The 14,030-nt window shown below is 47.2% G+C and overlaps 1 protein-coding gene across 8 annotated transcripts in view; it reads left to right on the forward strand.

The window, feature by feature from the left end:
• The first annotated feature begins 1,045 nt into the window (after positions 1-1,045).
• Positions 1,046-14,030, forward strand: part of Tmem164 (transmembrane protein 164) — a 278,095-nt gene continuing 265,110 nt past the window's right edge. For 3 of the 8 annotated variants that reach the window (XM_036174088.1, XM_036174087.1, XM_036174084.1), the window contains exons 1-2: positions 1,480-1,573; positions 1,912-2,569. In XM_036174088.1, coding sequence (XP_036029981.1) covers positions 2,183-2,569 — 387 coding nt within the window. In that variant the 5' untranslated portion in view covers positions 1,480-1,573; positions 1,912-2,182. Of the gene's footprint in view, positions 1,195-1,479; positions 1,597-1,911; positions 2,570-12,443; positions 12,550-13,031; positions 13,104-14,030 lie in introns of those variants that run through there. The other 5 variants (XM_036174085.1, XM_036174086.1, XM_036174089.1 and 2 more) reach the window with 5 other exon arrangements.

Here is a 14,030-nt window from a genome sequence, read left to right on the forward strand (position 1 = left end):
TCTTTTAGGGAGGGAGGAGGGAGAGAGGTCAGGAGACTTCCTGTCCCGCAGCCTGCAGCTAGTCTTCCACTGACTGCACGCGGTAGAAGATAGGGAGACTGAGAGGGACGCAGGAGGGGAGAGAGACACACAGAGAGGCAGAGACAGAGAGACAGAGAGAGAGGGGGAGAGCGAGAGACACAAAGAGACAGACAGAGAGAGGCAGAGTGAGAGGGAAAAAGAGGGAGAGAGAGAGAGAGAGAGAGAGAGAGAGAGAGAGAGAGAGAGAGAGAAATAGAGGGGGGGGGGGAGGGAGGGAGCAAGAGGGGGCTAGGGTGGTTTGTGTAGCTGGAGGAGAGAGGAAAAACATCAGAACTGGGTTAGAGGAAGTCCAGGGAGAAGCCCCCAACTTAGGCACCGAAGCAGGAAGTGAGGCTGTAACTAGAAGGGGCGAGGGACGATACTTTCATGGTTTTATCAGTGTCCTATTTCAAGGCGGAAGGGAGGAAGCGGGAAGACCATACCCAGCACACTCCAAAAGTCAAAGCCTGTCCAGTAGTTTTGCAGCCTTACGCCTAGAAGTTAGTGAGGGCCAGCTGAGTGCCTAGTATGTGCACTCAGGTATACCAAGTAGTGGTCTGAGTACCGGGTCACCTGAGGAGTCAGTCCACCAGGCTTAGGCGGGGAGGTGAATTGAGTCACAGTGGCGAAGGAGCAAAGCTGTGTACGCGTGCACGCATCGAGTGCAGAAGACCAGGCAAGGAGAAGAAGGAGGAAAGAGGCAAGGATGGGGCCTCGGGAGGGCTGCAGGGTGGAGCGGGAGATGAGAGGAAGCAGGGCGCGGAGGGGAGGGGAGGTTGGGGGGGGGAGGGAGTGGAGGACGAAGTGGAGGGAAGACAGCGAGGCGGGGCAGTGGTGGCTTGAGGACGTGTGCATGTGAGGGGGGGCGGGGGTGGTGGTGATGGTGAAGTGGACGGGAGGAGGGCCTAAGGTGGAGGGAGTTGACGACGAGGGGGAGGAGAGAGGGAGGGGAAACCGGAGGAAGCGAGCGGCGGCTGCTGGGGGAGGAAGGCAGGGAGGAGGAGCCGTGAGCCGCGGCGGTGGCGGCGGCTGCTGCGGCCGCCTGGGGAGCCCCGCCGAGTGCCGCCTGGGGCTGCAAGGAGTGCGGGGAGACGGAGCGATCGGTCGAGCCCGGGCGGCGGGGTCGAGCAGCGGGTGAGTGGAGCCCCAAGGGGACGCGGCGGCCCGTCTCTGGGGGCCCGGGCGAAGAGGAGCGGGAAGATGCGGCGGCGACGGGGCGGAGGGTGGCGGCCCCATGGCTCGGCCCCTGGCTGGCCCCGCTTCCCCGCCCTCCCTCTCAGTTTCCTCCCGTCGCCCGCCTGCGCCTAGGGGGCTGGTCCCGGGCGGGCCGCGGGCTGAGGGTGGCGCTGGCCCGGAGGGCGGGCGTGATGGGCCAGGGGGGGTGGAGCTGGTGGTTCGGGGTGTACCCGGGGGCGGGAGGTTGGACCGGGACCGCTCTAAATTGGCTGGAGAGGGGGCCCCGTCGGCGGCGAAGTTGCTAGCTGGGGGCAGAGACGGCCACGCGGTTGCAGGAGTAAGACATCCCCCTTTCGTGGAGTGCGTGAGACGAGGAGTCCGGCGTCCCTGCCCTCCCCGTCGCCCTCCCCGCCTGCCCGGCCCTGCTAGCTCCTCTCCTAGCCTCCGGTGTCCCCTCTCTCTCACCCCCCTCTGCCTCCTGCTTGGCTCCCTCGGCAGTGCCGGGTCCCCTAGGTCCCCGCCCTGACCCTCTTGGCCTCCAACTTCCCTCGACCCCTGCTTGCTTGGCCACGACTCCTGTTCCCCTTTTCTTCCCTCGTTAGTTACCCCTCCCCGCTTCGTTAATTCCCGTGCAATTGCCTCTTTGAGACCTTTTTTTCCTCTCCTTCCTTTTAGATTGGCCAACGGCTCCTTTCAACCCTGCCTCGTTGGTGGCCACTGGAGAAGCGCGGGGGGCTCCCCAGACAGCCGTGGGGACAAGTTAGAGCCAGCACTTTACCCCAGGCCTCGCGTGTAGCTTTCCCTCCCCTGTTCTAGGTGCCCCAGTGTCCAGAGGGGGGTGCGGGTGTGCCCTCCTTAATGTTCCACCGCCCGGGCAACCCTTCGGTCTCGTGTTCCATCTCGCTCTTGCTTCCTGTACCTTAGTCAAGTGGAGCCACTTTGCATCATGTCCCGGTATAGCTACCAAAGTCTCCTGGACTGGCTCTATGGGGGTGTCGACCCCAGTTTTGCAGGCAATGGGGGCCCCGACTGTGCTGCCTTCCTGTCTTGGCAGCAGCGGCTGCTGGAAAGTGTGGTGGTCCTGACCCTGGCCCTGTTGGAGATCCTGGTGGCCCTTCGGCACATCCTGAGGCAGACGGAGGACGGTAGGGGTGGCCGTGGCAGCCAGCCACAGCAGGTGACCCAGCGGCCAGAGGAAGGCAAGGAGAGCCTGAGCAAGAATCTGCTCTTAGTAGCCCTGTGCCTGATCTTCGGGGTGGAGGTGGGCTTTAAGTTCGCCACCAAGACCGTCATCTACCTGCTCAACCCTTGTCACCTGGTCACCATGATGCATGTGAGTCTGTTGACTTTTTCCTGGGCAGCCTAAGTGATAAAAGTCATTTGTGTGCTCAGGACACTAGTGTAGAGAGCACTTTGTCCCCTTGGGAAGTGGGACCCTTAAAAATGGTTTTCCAGCCAGCGGCTGCCTTTGTGCTAACTTCAGCATTGCACAATGGATCAGCCCTACAGCGGAGGTAAAGAGCCCTAGAAACGACTTGCACTCCGAGCCCCATAACCCCCCCCCCCCCCCCCCCTTCCCCCTTCCTCCCTCCCGCTCCCAGCCCTGCTGGGGCCTGGCCTTTTCACCAGCAGGAAGTCCAACCCCAGCTAGGTGCCCCTTCAGAATCACATCTGTGGCCCACGGCCCAGCCCTCTTGCCTTTTGCAGTAGTTTCCCCGGGGCCTAGTTACACTCTTTCCTGGAGGTGGTTACACAAGCTTCCTTGTCTCCACTGTGGTACATTGGGGAAATAGTTTTAGGGGTTTCTCTTAAGGACTCTTTCATTTGGGAGTTTATGCTCCTAGGGCGAGGTCTGCTTTTGGGTTGTGAGAAGCTTGAGCAACCCAAAGCGACCAAGAGCTCTCTGAACTCGGCTCCAGGCTGATTTGTGAACTTTAGGTTGGAGATCTCGATTGGAGGTGAGAGGGTATTTACTTTTTTCAAACCTGATTCTCTGATTCTGTCCTCTGGTCATGCTCCAAGGGTACTCAGAGAGCTGATTTCTTTTGCTTTCTTGACCTCTATCCATTAGTTATGCTAGGGTGAACAAATGGGATTGAAAGGGGAAATTGCCAGCAAGGTACACATAATCTGTGTGAGGACCAAAGAGTGAGACTTCTTTACTCAGCCTGCTCAGGGGTATTCTGAATTTATTCATGGGAACGAGGAGAAAGGGAAAGCAATTAGTTCTTTTTACTTTCCAGGCCGTGGAAAACTTTGTGTGTTTCACTGGGGGTAGTTTTGAAGCCTGTCTTTAGCATCTTTATTGCTTTTATATTTGTTGAAGGTTGTTCTTCGGAGAATGCCTACAACTCTGTTTAGAGCAGGAGGTTGAGATTATTATCCTCACTTTACAGCCCCTGCAGGGTTCAAGGAAAGAGGTCACTTGCCTCAAGGCAAAAGATGGATTAGAATCAGGGATGGGGGTTGGGGATTTAGCTCAGTGGTAGAGCGCTTGCCTAGCAAATGCAAGGCCCTGGGTTCGGTCCTCAGCTTAAAAAAAAAAAAAAATTAAAAAAAAAAAACCAGAATCAGGGATGGAAAGTGAACTCCTTTAGAGTTGCAAACCTCTAAACTCGGGGTGGCAGAGGGTGGTGAGGCCATCCTGTAGGACTTTGTTGTATTCTTGGGGCTCATATATTTGGTAGCTCACTTTTCCTGGAAATCCATTTGGTTACACATTCTTGGCCTCAGTTTCTTGATCTATAAAATGAGAATGACCTTGGCCCCTTGGCATCTTGCAGATGGTAAGAGGGTGTAGATAGCTCTGGAATAAAGGGGATGTTATTGATTGGGTCACTAAAAGCTTGGAAAAGATTTGGGGTAAGAAGGGGTAGGCAGCAGGTTTTTGTTTTTTTGGTTTTTTTTTTGTTTTAAATAGGGATTCTTGTGAAGGGGTGCCATTCACAACAAGTCCAGGGTTGTCCTAGCTAGACCTTCTGTGCAAATTTGACCAGTCCTCTTTCTTGTTTCTTTTGAAATGAATGGCCTTTTTGTTAATGAGAGGAAACAATGCGTCTGAGCTGCTGTTGTGTATCCCTCTTCAGACAGGAGTGCTTTTTTAGGACGGCAGGTGGTAAAGGTCAGAGGGTGCCTCTACAAAGGGGTCTTGAGGCCTCTGGCAACCACAGATCTAGAAGGTCAACAAAGGGCTAAATTCATCCTCACTGGGGCTGCTACTGGTGTGATGACATCAAACCTGGCAACGACCGCGATTTTTAAAGGAAAGATTTTAGAGGCTTTTAGAAGACTCTGGAGACCTACTTCTGGAATTAATTAGTTGTATGGCTTTGGGGGAAAGTCCCCTTTCTGAGCCTCGGTTTCTCTACCTGTAAGATGGGACAGAATTGTACTCCTAACTTTGACTCTGTTCTATGATTCTTTGTCCCATAACTCATGGGACTACGACAAAACGGCTTTTGACTTCTTGTGCAAAAAAGAGAAATTGGTCTCCTCTGTGGAGGTCGGGTAGCCAGCCAGTCCACCCTTAGCTTTTGCTCCACATGGCAACCTTTGGGGTCACATGAACTTGATGTCAGGACAGACAGATGTTTGAGTGACTACCGGCTATTTTCTTGTTCTCATGTGTGGGCTTTTTTTTTTTTTCCTTAGCTTTTGCCCTGAAGCTATAGGGTGGGCACAGGGAAAGGTCTCATGCTGATACATTCTTGCCATGTCCTGGGGACACTGTGTTCCTTTGTCCTCTGTCCCTAATCACTGCTTTGTACCATCCAACTTTCTAGATGTTCTATGTGGCTCTTCCTTAGAAGCAGGACTGTATGTGGATTTTTGAAAGTTGATGAGAGTCGGTTAAAAAAAAAATTAACAGCAGATGGTAGCAACCAGTGTTACGACTTGGATGCAAAAATGACTAATGATAGTTTGGAGGACTACTAATTCCTTACCTTTATCTAGCACTTTACTGCTCACAGGCACTTTAATATGCATTATCTTATTCCAGGTTGTGATAGATCAGCTTATGCCCAGATAAAAAGATGTTAAAATGTTTTCTGTGATTGTGTCTATTGCAAAGGGGAGATATTATGAATCAGTAAATGCTTTTTGCAAGTGAATTAGATAAATTAGGCTAGAATGCAGCAACAGACCTTGGAGATTGGAAGTACTGACCAGGCAAGGGGGATGTTAGCTGCAGTGAAAAGGGGTTTCAAAGTGGACATGCTTATGTTTGATAGTGTCTCGTAACTCCATGACTCCATTTTGGCTTTCTAGAAAGTTCTTTTCCAGTAGAGTCACTAAGTGTAAAAAGGGCCACGTTACTTTATGCCAGGAAGTAGAGGAGTTGGAGGGAAATTGGTTCCTTTCTCCAGCTCTCATTTTTCAGTCTGCAAAATATTCATTTGCAACGCCTTGTTACACAGACCCTCGTCACAGCCCTGCTGCATTTGGGAGGTTGCCAACTGTAGTAACATAAGGAAGGGCATAACTTGTGTCTGAATTCTGTCCCTGATTAACATTCCTGCTGTTGAGTTTCTTTTTGGTCTCATGTGAGTTCTCTGAGGTTTGAGGATTGTAGATTGATAGTAGCTTGGAGGATTACATTGGTACCAGCCCACAGCTCAGTTCCAGCTGGAGGTGCAAGTGCCCAGGTTAGCACAGCATTGTTAAACCCCGTGCTAAATATTGGGTCTGTCTGCCAACTACACCAATAAGGATTTCTTCAAGCATGGCCACTCAATCCTCTTTTGCCCATGAATTTTGGCAGGTATACATTCCGGGGAATGAACCTACTGAGCCATTGGTCTGTTTATCCAAAAATCTCCCAGTAATTTAGTGGCACAGGTGGCTTTAAATCTCAGCTGCCACAGTGGGAATCTTGGATTAGTCGGGAGAGATTCTTGTAGCTGTTTAAGTCTGAAAAAATCTACAGTTTCTTAGAAGAGTTAAAATGCTAGACAGGCTAGATGTGATGGCGAATGCCTGCAATCTCAGCACCAGGAGGTTTAGGTAGGGGGATGGCAAGTTCAAGGCCAGTATGACCTACATAATGAGACTCAAATACAAATACAGTCTAGTTGGTGTGTCTATAAAGAATAGGGTCTACGACTAACTTTAACTTATTGATTCTTTGTTTTCTTCCTTCTTTTGTTCTTTCAGTACATCTTACTTGTATTATTTTTCTTGAATACAATTATGTTGTGTTTGTCTTAAGAACTTAATGAAAAGATCTCCTTTTTCATGCTTTGTTTAATTGCAAAATTTCTGTGGGTTCTGAATGTGTCTGTGTTAACATCCGATTAGGTGTTGAACTTAGCCAGGTACAACATTTGCAGCTTAATCTTCAACACATGAAACGGGCCAGGCATTTAGCAAATTATAATTCATGATAATTGACCTGTAGCTCCCAGCTAGTACTTGATTTTTTAAAAATTTTGGTCAGTAATACTGAGCCCCCTCTTGTAAATTTACTTTGTGTGTGTGTGTGTGTGTGTGTGTGTGTGTGTGTGTGTGTTATGTGTGTCACACATACCACAGTGCTAATACAGAGGTCAGAGGACAACTTCCAGATGTTGGTTATCCTATACATCTACTCGAGGTCCTGGGAATTGAGCTCAGGTTGTCAAGCTTGCATGACAAGCACCTTTATTTTCTGAGTCATCTCTGCAGCCTAGGCCTCTCTTTAGAATTGTGTTTGTTATTACATATTCTGCCTTTAAAAATATAATATATTAGAGGTTTGATTTCCACCAGATAGGGCTTTCCTGCCTTGGGTTTGCTAAAGTTTAATCCCTCATCTTTTCTTTCTCTCTTTTTCTTTCCCTCCCTCCTCCCCTCTCCTTCCCTCCCTCTCCCCCTCCCTCCCTTCCACATGAGAACTCACCATGTTGCTCTTGCTTGCCTGGAGCTCACTTTACAGATAAAGCTGGCCTCAAACTCATAGACATCTGCCTGCTTCTGCCTCCAGAGTGATGGGAATAAATATGTGGGCCCCGGGTTGGGGATTTAGCTCAGTGGTAGAGTGCTTGCCTAGCAAGCGCAAGGCCCTGGGTTCGATCTCCAGCTCAAAAGAAAATATGGGCCCCATCTTAGTAAAAGTATGGAGTGGTATATATTCACAGATTCTGAGCTTTGGGCTGGGCTGGAGCCCAGTTGGAAGAGTACATGTTTTGCATGCTTGGAACCCTAGGTTCCAGCCCCAGCACTTGATAAACCAGGCACGGTGGCACATGCCTGCAATCACAGTACTAGGGAGGTGGAGAGAGGAGGAGTCAGAAGTTCAAGGTTATCTTCAGCTACAAAGCAAGATTGAGGACATTCTGGGTTATGAAACCTGTCTCAAAAACAGAAACAAAACAAAACTGAGTTTTTGGTGGCACCCTCTTTGACTTACTGAACACTTACTGGTACATTCCATTTACCATTTGATGGGTTTGTTTTGGAGAAAACCAGACAAAGAACTGAGAAAGAGTCTTTTCCCCCCAACTTCAGATCAGACTCACTTCCTCACTCCCCATCTGTTGTCAGGAGCACTGATTACTCTTCCTACATGGGATTGATGTTCATGGATAATGGGTGGAATGAGGGATCCGTTTACTGATGACTGTGTCCTGTGTCATCAGACTAGGAAGGCATCAGGAGTGAATGTTTATATGGGCTTTGGCATGACGTTATTTTATTTTTCCCTCCAGAGAAAACTGCAGAGAATCCCCCATCTTTCATCGTTGCAGTCTTTAGGAGACTACATTCATTATACATAGAGGTGCTGTGGACTGGTGGATTACATCTAACACTGGGGTTGAATATTACGATGCCTGTGGCTTTCTGTGGGAATCGGAGCAAATTATTTAACCTTTTCCTTTCCAGATCTACACCATGAAAACGAATGCAGGGAGAACAAAACTTTTTAATCTGCTAAATCACTATATAGTCACTTAACCCAGAGAAGAAGCTGGGCAAAGCTAACCAGAGTGGCAGATGACCAGTGTGGTTTTCCTTTCATCTCAACCCCTTCTCACTTTTCCTGATGGCTGCTGAGATCCATTCTTCTAATAATGCCTGTTGCTTTTCTCTGGCTCCTTGCCCATGTCTCCATGCCCTTGTAATGCACAGCATGCAAAACTGGGCCCTGTAACACTTAGGGTCCAGCCCAGACCAAGCAGGGAGGAATGCTTTTCCCTCTCAGCCTTTTTATGCCACGCACCTGTGAGTACAACCCAACATCATCACACACTTGCTTTTAAATTACAGTATGTACCTGATTGCAGGCTCGCTGGATTTTGTTCCCTAACCGCACATCCACCACCTTCTTGGTGTTCATGGGGACTTATTTTTGATTCGCTCTCTCCGCAAGTTCTCCTCTGAGGATTGTCCTCTTTGAAACCTTTCTAGATGATCCTGACCTCACTCCGGTTATTCTTGTCATTCTATTAAAATCATTTGTTCTCCTTTCCCAACCCTTCTCAGCACTTCGCAGAATATTGGGCAAGGGGTTGGGGTATAGCTCAGAGGCAGAGTTTGCATGCTTAGCATGCATGCCTCTCTGGGGTCAATCCCCAGCACTTCACACACTTTTTTTTTTTTGTTGTTGTTGTTTGGTGAGGGCTCTTGTTTTTGTATGCTTATTCAGTTCCCACTGTTAGCAGGGACAGTTTTTATAAGAAAAGGCATGGAATAGTTTAATTCCATGCCATGCATGATTACAATGGTGTACATGAATATGGTAATTGTTGTGAGCCCGGTGACTGACAGACTTGATGATGTTTTGTATCCCCTTGCCCCCATGGTGGCCTGTGTTCCCTTGAGATCTCATGGACATGGTTCTTATGTCTGTTGTGTCCAAGGAGTTTATCTTTGGATCTGTTTGTTTGTTTGTTTTTGAGACAGAGTTTCTCTGTGTTGCCCTGGCTGTCCTGGAACTCGCTCTGTAAACCAGGCTGACCTTGAACTCACAGAGATCTACCTGCCTCTGCCTCCTCAGTGCTGGGATTAAAGAGGTGCACCACCATCGCCTGGCTCTGATCTGTTTTTGAAATAGCCAGAGGACAGAAACAGGCTCAGTTCTAGAGCACACAGTCTTATAGAAAGAAGTTCTACCACAAACAGCCCGTTATTCAAACATGACCCACTCTGGGTCCAAAGTATGACTTTCATCCAGATCAGGAAATTAGGATGCTGGATCTACATCTTTATCCCTTGGTAGACATCTGGGCATGGCAACTTTAATTTCTTGCTTTACTATAGAAATAAAAAGAATGTTATTAGATCAGTGACTCACTTTTCTTTTTTTCTCCTGTACTTTTGAGTGGTAGCTCAATGTCATTGTGTCTACTTGAAATATTCTCAAGAGCCAAGAGCCAAGTCTTCCAGCTTATCTTGTCTTTCATATCTTTTTCCTTTTTTTTGAGCTGAGGATCGAACTCAGGGCCTTGTGTTTGCTAAGCAAGCGCTCTATCACTGAGCTAAATCCCCAACCCAATATGTTTTTATTATTATCATTTATTTTGAAGTACTGGAGAATGGATCCCATGCTTTGTGTGTACTAGGTAAGTGTCATACCAATGAGCTATAACCAAGCCTTGTTTTTCGCTGTGTGCATATGCTTTTGTTACACTGAGAGTACATTAGTCTCAAAGGTCCCTATCTGGCCAGTCTGAAGAGGCATGAAGAGAGCTATGGATATGGAGAGGAGTGATTAGCTGGTTATAATGCAGATGCCTGACTCCCTCTATAGACACCTAAGCAGGTCCAGGGTAAAGATGGCATTATGATTTTTTTTTTTTTTAGAGATAGGCTATGTAACCCTGGCTGTCCTAGAACTCAAAGAGATCTGCTTGCCTCTGCCTCCTTAGTGCTGGGATTAAAGATTGTACCACAAGGGGTGGGGCTGGCTTCTGAATTTTTTGTTGGGGTTTGAGGCAGGGTCTCACTATGTAGCTCTGGCTGTCCAGAAACTCACTATATAGACCAGGATGGCCACAAAGTCACAGAGATCTGCCTCCCAAGTGCTGAGATTAAAGGCATGTGCCACTACACTCAGATTTGCATCATGAATTTTTTTTTGAGGGATAGCTCAGCTGTTTAAGGCTAGGCTCACAAACAAACAACAAAAAAAGAATTTATATATATATATATATATATATATATATATATATATTTTTTTTTTTTTTTTTTTTTTCCTTTTCTTTTTTTGAGACAGGGTTTCTCTGTGTAGCTTTGCGCCTTTCCTGGATCTCACTCTGTAGAGCAGGCTGGCCTCGAACTCACAGAGATCTGCCTGCCTCTGCCTCCCGAGTGCTGGGATTAGAGGCATGCCCCACCACCGCCCAGCTCTGCATGATGAATTTTAAAGAAATTCCTTGGTGGCCTGGGGGTGTGCCCAGCGTGAACAGAACAGTACTGTGTAATCAGGTATGGTGGTCATACTCCAGAAATGGATTGTCTCTGACAAAAACAAGACTACCCCCAAACTAAACTCCCTCACACTTCTAGTTCCCCATTTCTCTCCTCTAGACCAGTAAGTTCTCTCAACTACCAGGAGGCCATTTTGACACCTGGTTTCTGCATGCTAGCTCTCTGTATGGGAGACTGTTGTTTTAGATCACTGTAAGAATTTATTCCTTCTTAAACTTTTTTTTGAGATTTTTATTTTATGTATATGGATATTTTGCCTGCATGTATGTCTGGGCACCACGTGTGTTCCTGGGGCCTGCTGGAAGGCAGAAGAGGGCGTGGGATCCCCCAGACCTGCAATTACAGATGATTGGGAGCTACCATGTGGGTGCTGGGGCCTGAAACTCGACCCTTTGCAAGAGCAATTCTTGAGCCATATCTCCAGCCCCAAATCTGTTCATTCCTGTATTCATTTAATAAATGTTCATGAATACATGTTGCATGCCAAACATTGGAGCCAGGCACTGGAGATTCAACAATAACAAATTTAGATGAGAAAGACAAGACCATGGGTCAACTAATGTATAATGTTATGTGTAAAGTCATACACCCGAATGAAACACAGAACGGGAAGGCATTTTCTACAGTGCATTTAAGGAAGTTTTTTTTCCCCCTTGAGATGACATTTGCTTTGAGCTGGCACATGCAGGAGGCATGTTAACTTCATGAGAACAGGGGCCCTTGGTAGTCTTCTCTGTCTGAGTACCTAGAATGAGGCCTGGCAAAGAGAGAAAAGAAGAGAATTCTGGACATAAGGCACAATGTATGGGTCAGCCATGGGAGCATAGGCCTTTAGTCCCAGCATTGAGGAGGCATAGGCAGGCTGATCTCTGTGAGTTTTAGGTTATCTTGGTCTACATAATGAGTTCCAGGCCAGCCAGGGCTACATAGAGAGAGATCCTGTCTTTCAAAAAGAAAGAATGAATGAATGAATGTGTGAAGGGCTGAGGGTGTTCATGTTCAAGCTAAAATTGAACCTGATCCCTGCTAAAACAAAAGCCAAAAATTCTAGACATACTGCTGCTGCCTCCTTCATATGACAGTGTCTCAACTGTAACCTTGCATCTTATCAGGGCCACATTTCCTGTTTCTTCCTCGCCAAGGCAAGTGAAGCTTTAAGAATGCTTTGTCATTTCTGGGCCATTGATAAAAGTCACAGATGTTCATGAAGTTTCATTAGGGGATGTGCAATACAGAGAATCGTGTTCTCTGCCCTGTCCCAAGGAAGACCCATACCGTCAAGGACAGATGCCCAGAACATTGAGGTAAGTTGGCAGAGATGAGAAAAGATAGCATGCGCTCATGTACAACCTGGGGATTATTTAGTTGTTCATGTCATGGTTGCCCTCCTGAATGAGCTGACTCCTCAGCAGAATTCAACATGAGGTCTTCCCTCCTCCCTCTCCTCCTCCACCCATCCCTCCCTCTTCCCCTCCCTCTCTTTTTCTTGCCCTCCCTCTCCCTCCTCCTCCCTGCTTATCTTTTTTTCAAGACTTGTTGCTGCCTTCCTACCTCTCCTTTTCATGTTCTTTCTTTCCCATTGCTCTGTCTTTCTACCTGACAACTCCATTCAAGTTGGCTCCTTCCAGAGTAGTTCACGGCTCTAACACGAGGCCTTTTACAATGTAAAATGCCTGTTTCAGGACTGGCAAGATGGCTCAGCAGGTAAAGGCACTTGCTGCTAAGCCTGTTGACTTGGATTCAATCTCTGGGACTCGTAATGGAAGAAGAGGACCTGCCCCTGCAAAGTGGTCTTCTGATGGCACTAAGTAAAGAGATGTAATAAAAATGTCCGTTTCATTAGGGAATGTGACATGCCTGGGGAACTGGGAAGAAACGACCTCCATTTTAAAGGTTCACAATGAAGTAAGAATGGCATGTGGACAACTTCACTGGCTATCTGGGAAAGAATGAGTTTTAAAACAACTGTTTTTCCAGTTTTAATATATTATCCTTCAACATTCTTTGTAACTTTGAATTTTTGGATATTTTATTTTATTATGCACTTGTGTGTGTGTGTGTGTGTGTGTGTGTGTGTGTGTGTGTGTGTGTGTGTGCGCGCCATGTGCATGCATGGCATGTGCATGGGTGGCAACTTTGGGAGTTGGTTCACTCCTCCTTCCATGTTGGTCCTGAAGATAGAACTTAGGTCAAAAAGCCAGGCTGGGTATGGTGGCACACATCTTTAATCCCAGCACTGGGGAGGAAGAGGCAAGCAGATCAATGTGATTTGGGGGCCAGCCTGGTCCATATAGTGAGTTCCAGGCTAGCCAGGACTATGTAGTGTGACAGTATCTCAAAAAAAATTTAATTAATTTTAAAGAAAACTGTTGCATTGTTTATTTTAGACATTCTCCTTTTGTGTTGGACTGGAAGTTGAGTTTCTTTAGACAGAGGACTGAGACTGGATTCAAAGGACTGTGAGTATAAAGAAGGAAGATGGCCTTTTATGCATAGTTTTTTAAAAGGGGTGGAGCCAGAAACCCTTTGTCTTTATGTGTTTATTTTAGCCTTTGGGCTTTGGATTTTTCCTGCTTTCTAATGTTAGTGTAAACAGAGCCGCTACACACACACACACACACACACACACACACACACACACACACACACATACACAATGCATATGGTTAGTACTCCTCTTACTAGTCGCTGCTGTCATTTTCTATTAGTTCTTTGTGTGAATTTGTTTAAAAGAAAAAAAAAACCCTTTTTGTAATGACTATTTGAGTTCAAAAATCCATGGACCTCACCAGGAGTGGTGGCACACACCTTTAATCCCAGCACTCGGGAGGCTGAGGCAGGCAGATCTCTGTGAGTTCAAGGCTAACCTAGTCTACAGAGTGAGTTCCAGGACAGCTAGGGCTACACAGAGAAACCCTGTTTTGAAAATACACACACACACACACACACACACACACACACACACACACACACCAAAGCAAATGAACTAAAGAAAGGAAGGAAGGAAGAAAGAAAGAAAAATAAATAAATAAACCAGCCAGGCATGGTGGCACACACTTTTAATCCCAGCACTTGGGAGGCAGAGACAGTTCAAAGCTAGCCTGGTCTACATAATAAGTTTCAGTATAGACAGAGCTACATAAGAGACCCTGTCTCAACCCCCCCCCCCAAAAAAAAAAACCAAATCAAATCAATAAGCCCTGTTTTCAAAGAAAAATAATGACAAAAATTTCTAGTTACCTTACCTTACCCTGGTCTAGTGTTTTTGTTTGTTTGGTTTTGGTTTTTTGTTTTGTTTTGTTGTTTTGAGACATGGTTTCTCTGTAGTTTGGTGCCTGTCCTTGATCTCACTCTGTAGACCAGGCTGGCCTCGAACTCATAGGCCT

The sequence above is a fragment of the Onychomys torridus genome, chromosome X, assembly GCF_903995425.1.
Source record: "Onychomys torridus chromosome X, mOncTor1.1, whole genome shotgun sequence".
Taxonomy (NCBI): domain Eukaryota; kingdom Metazoa; phylum Chordata; class Mammalia; order Rodentia; family Cricetidae; genus Onychomys; species Onychomys torridus.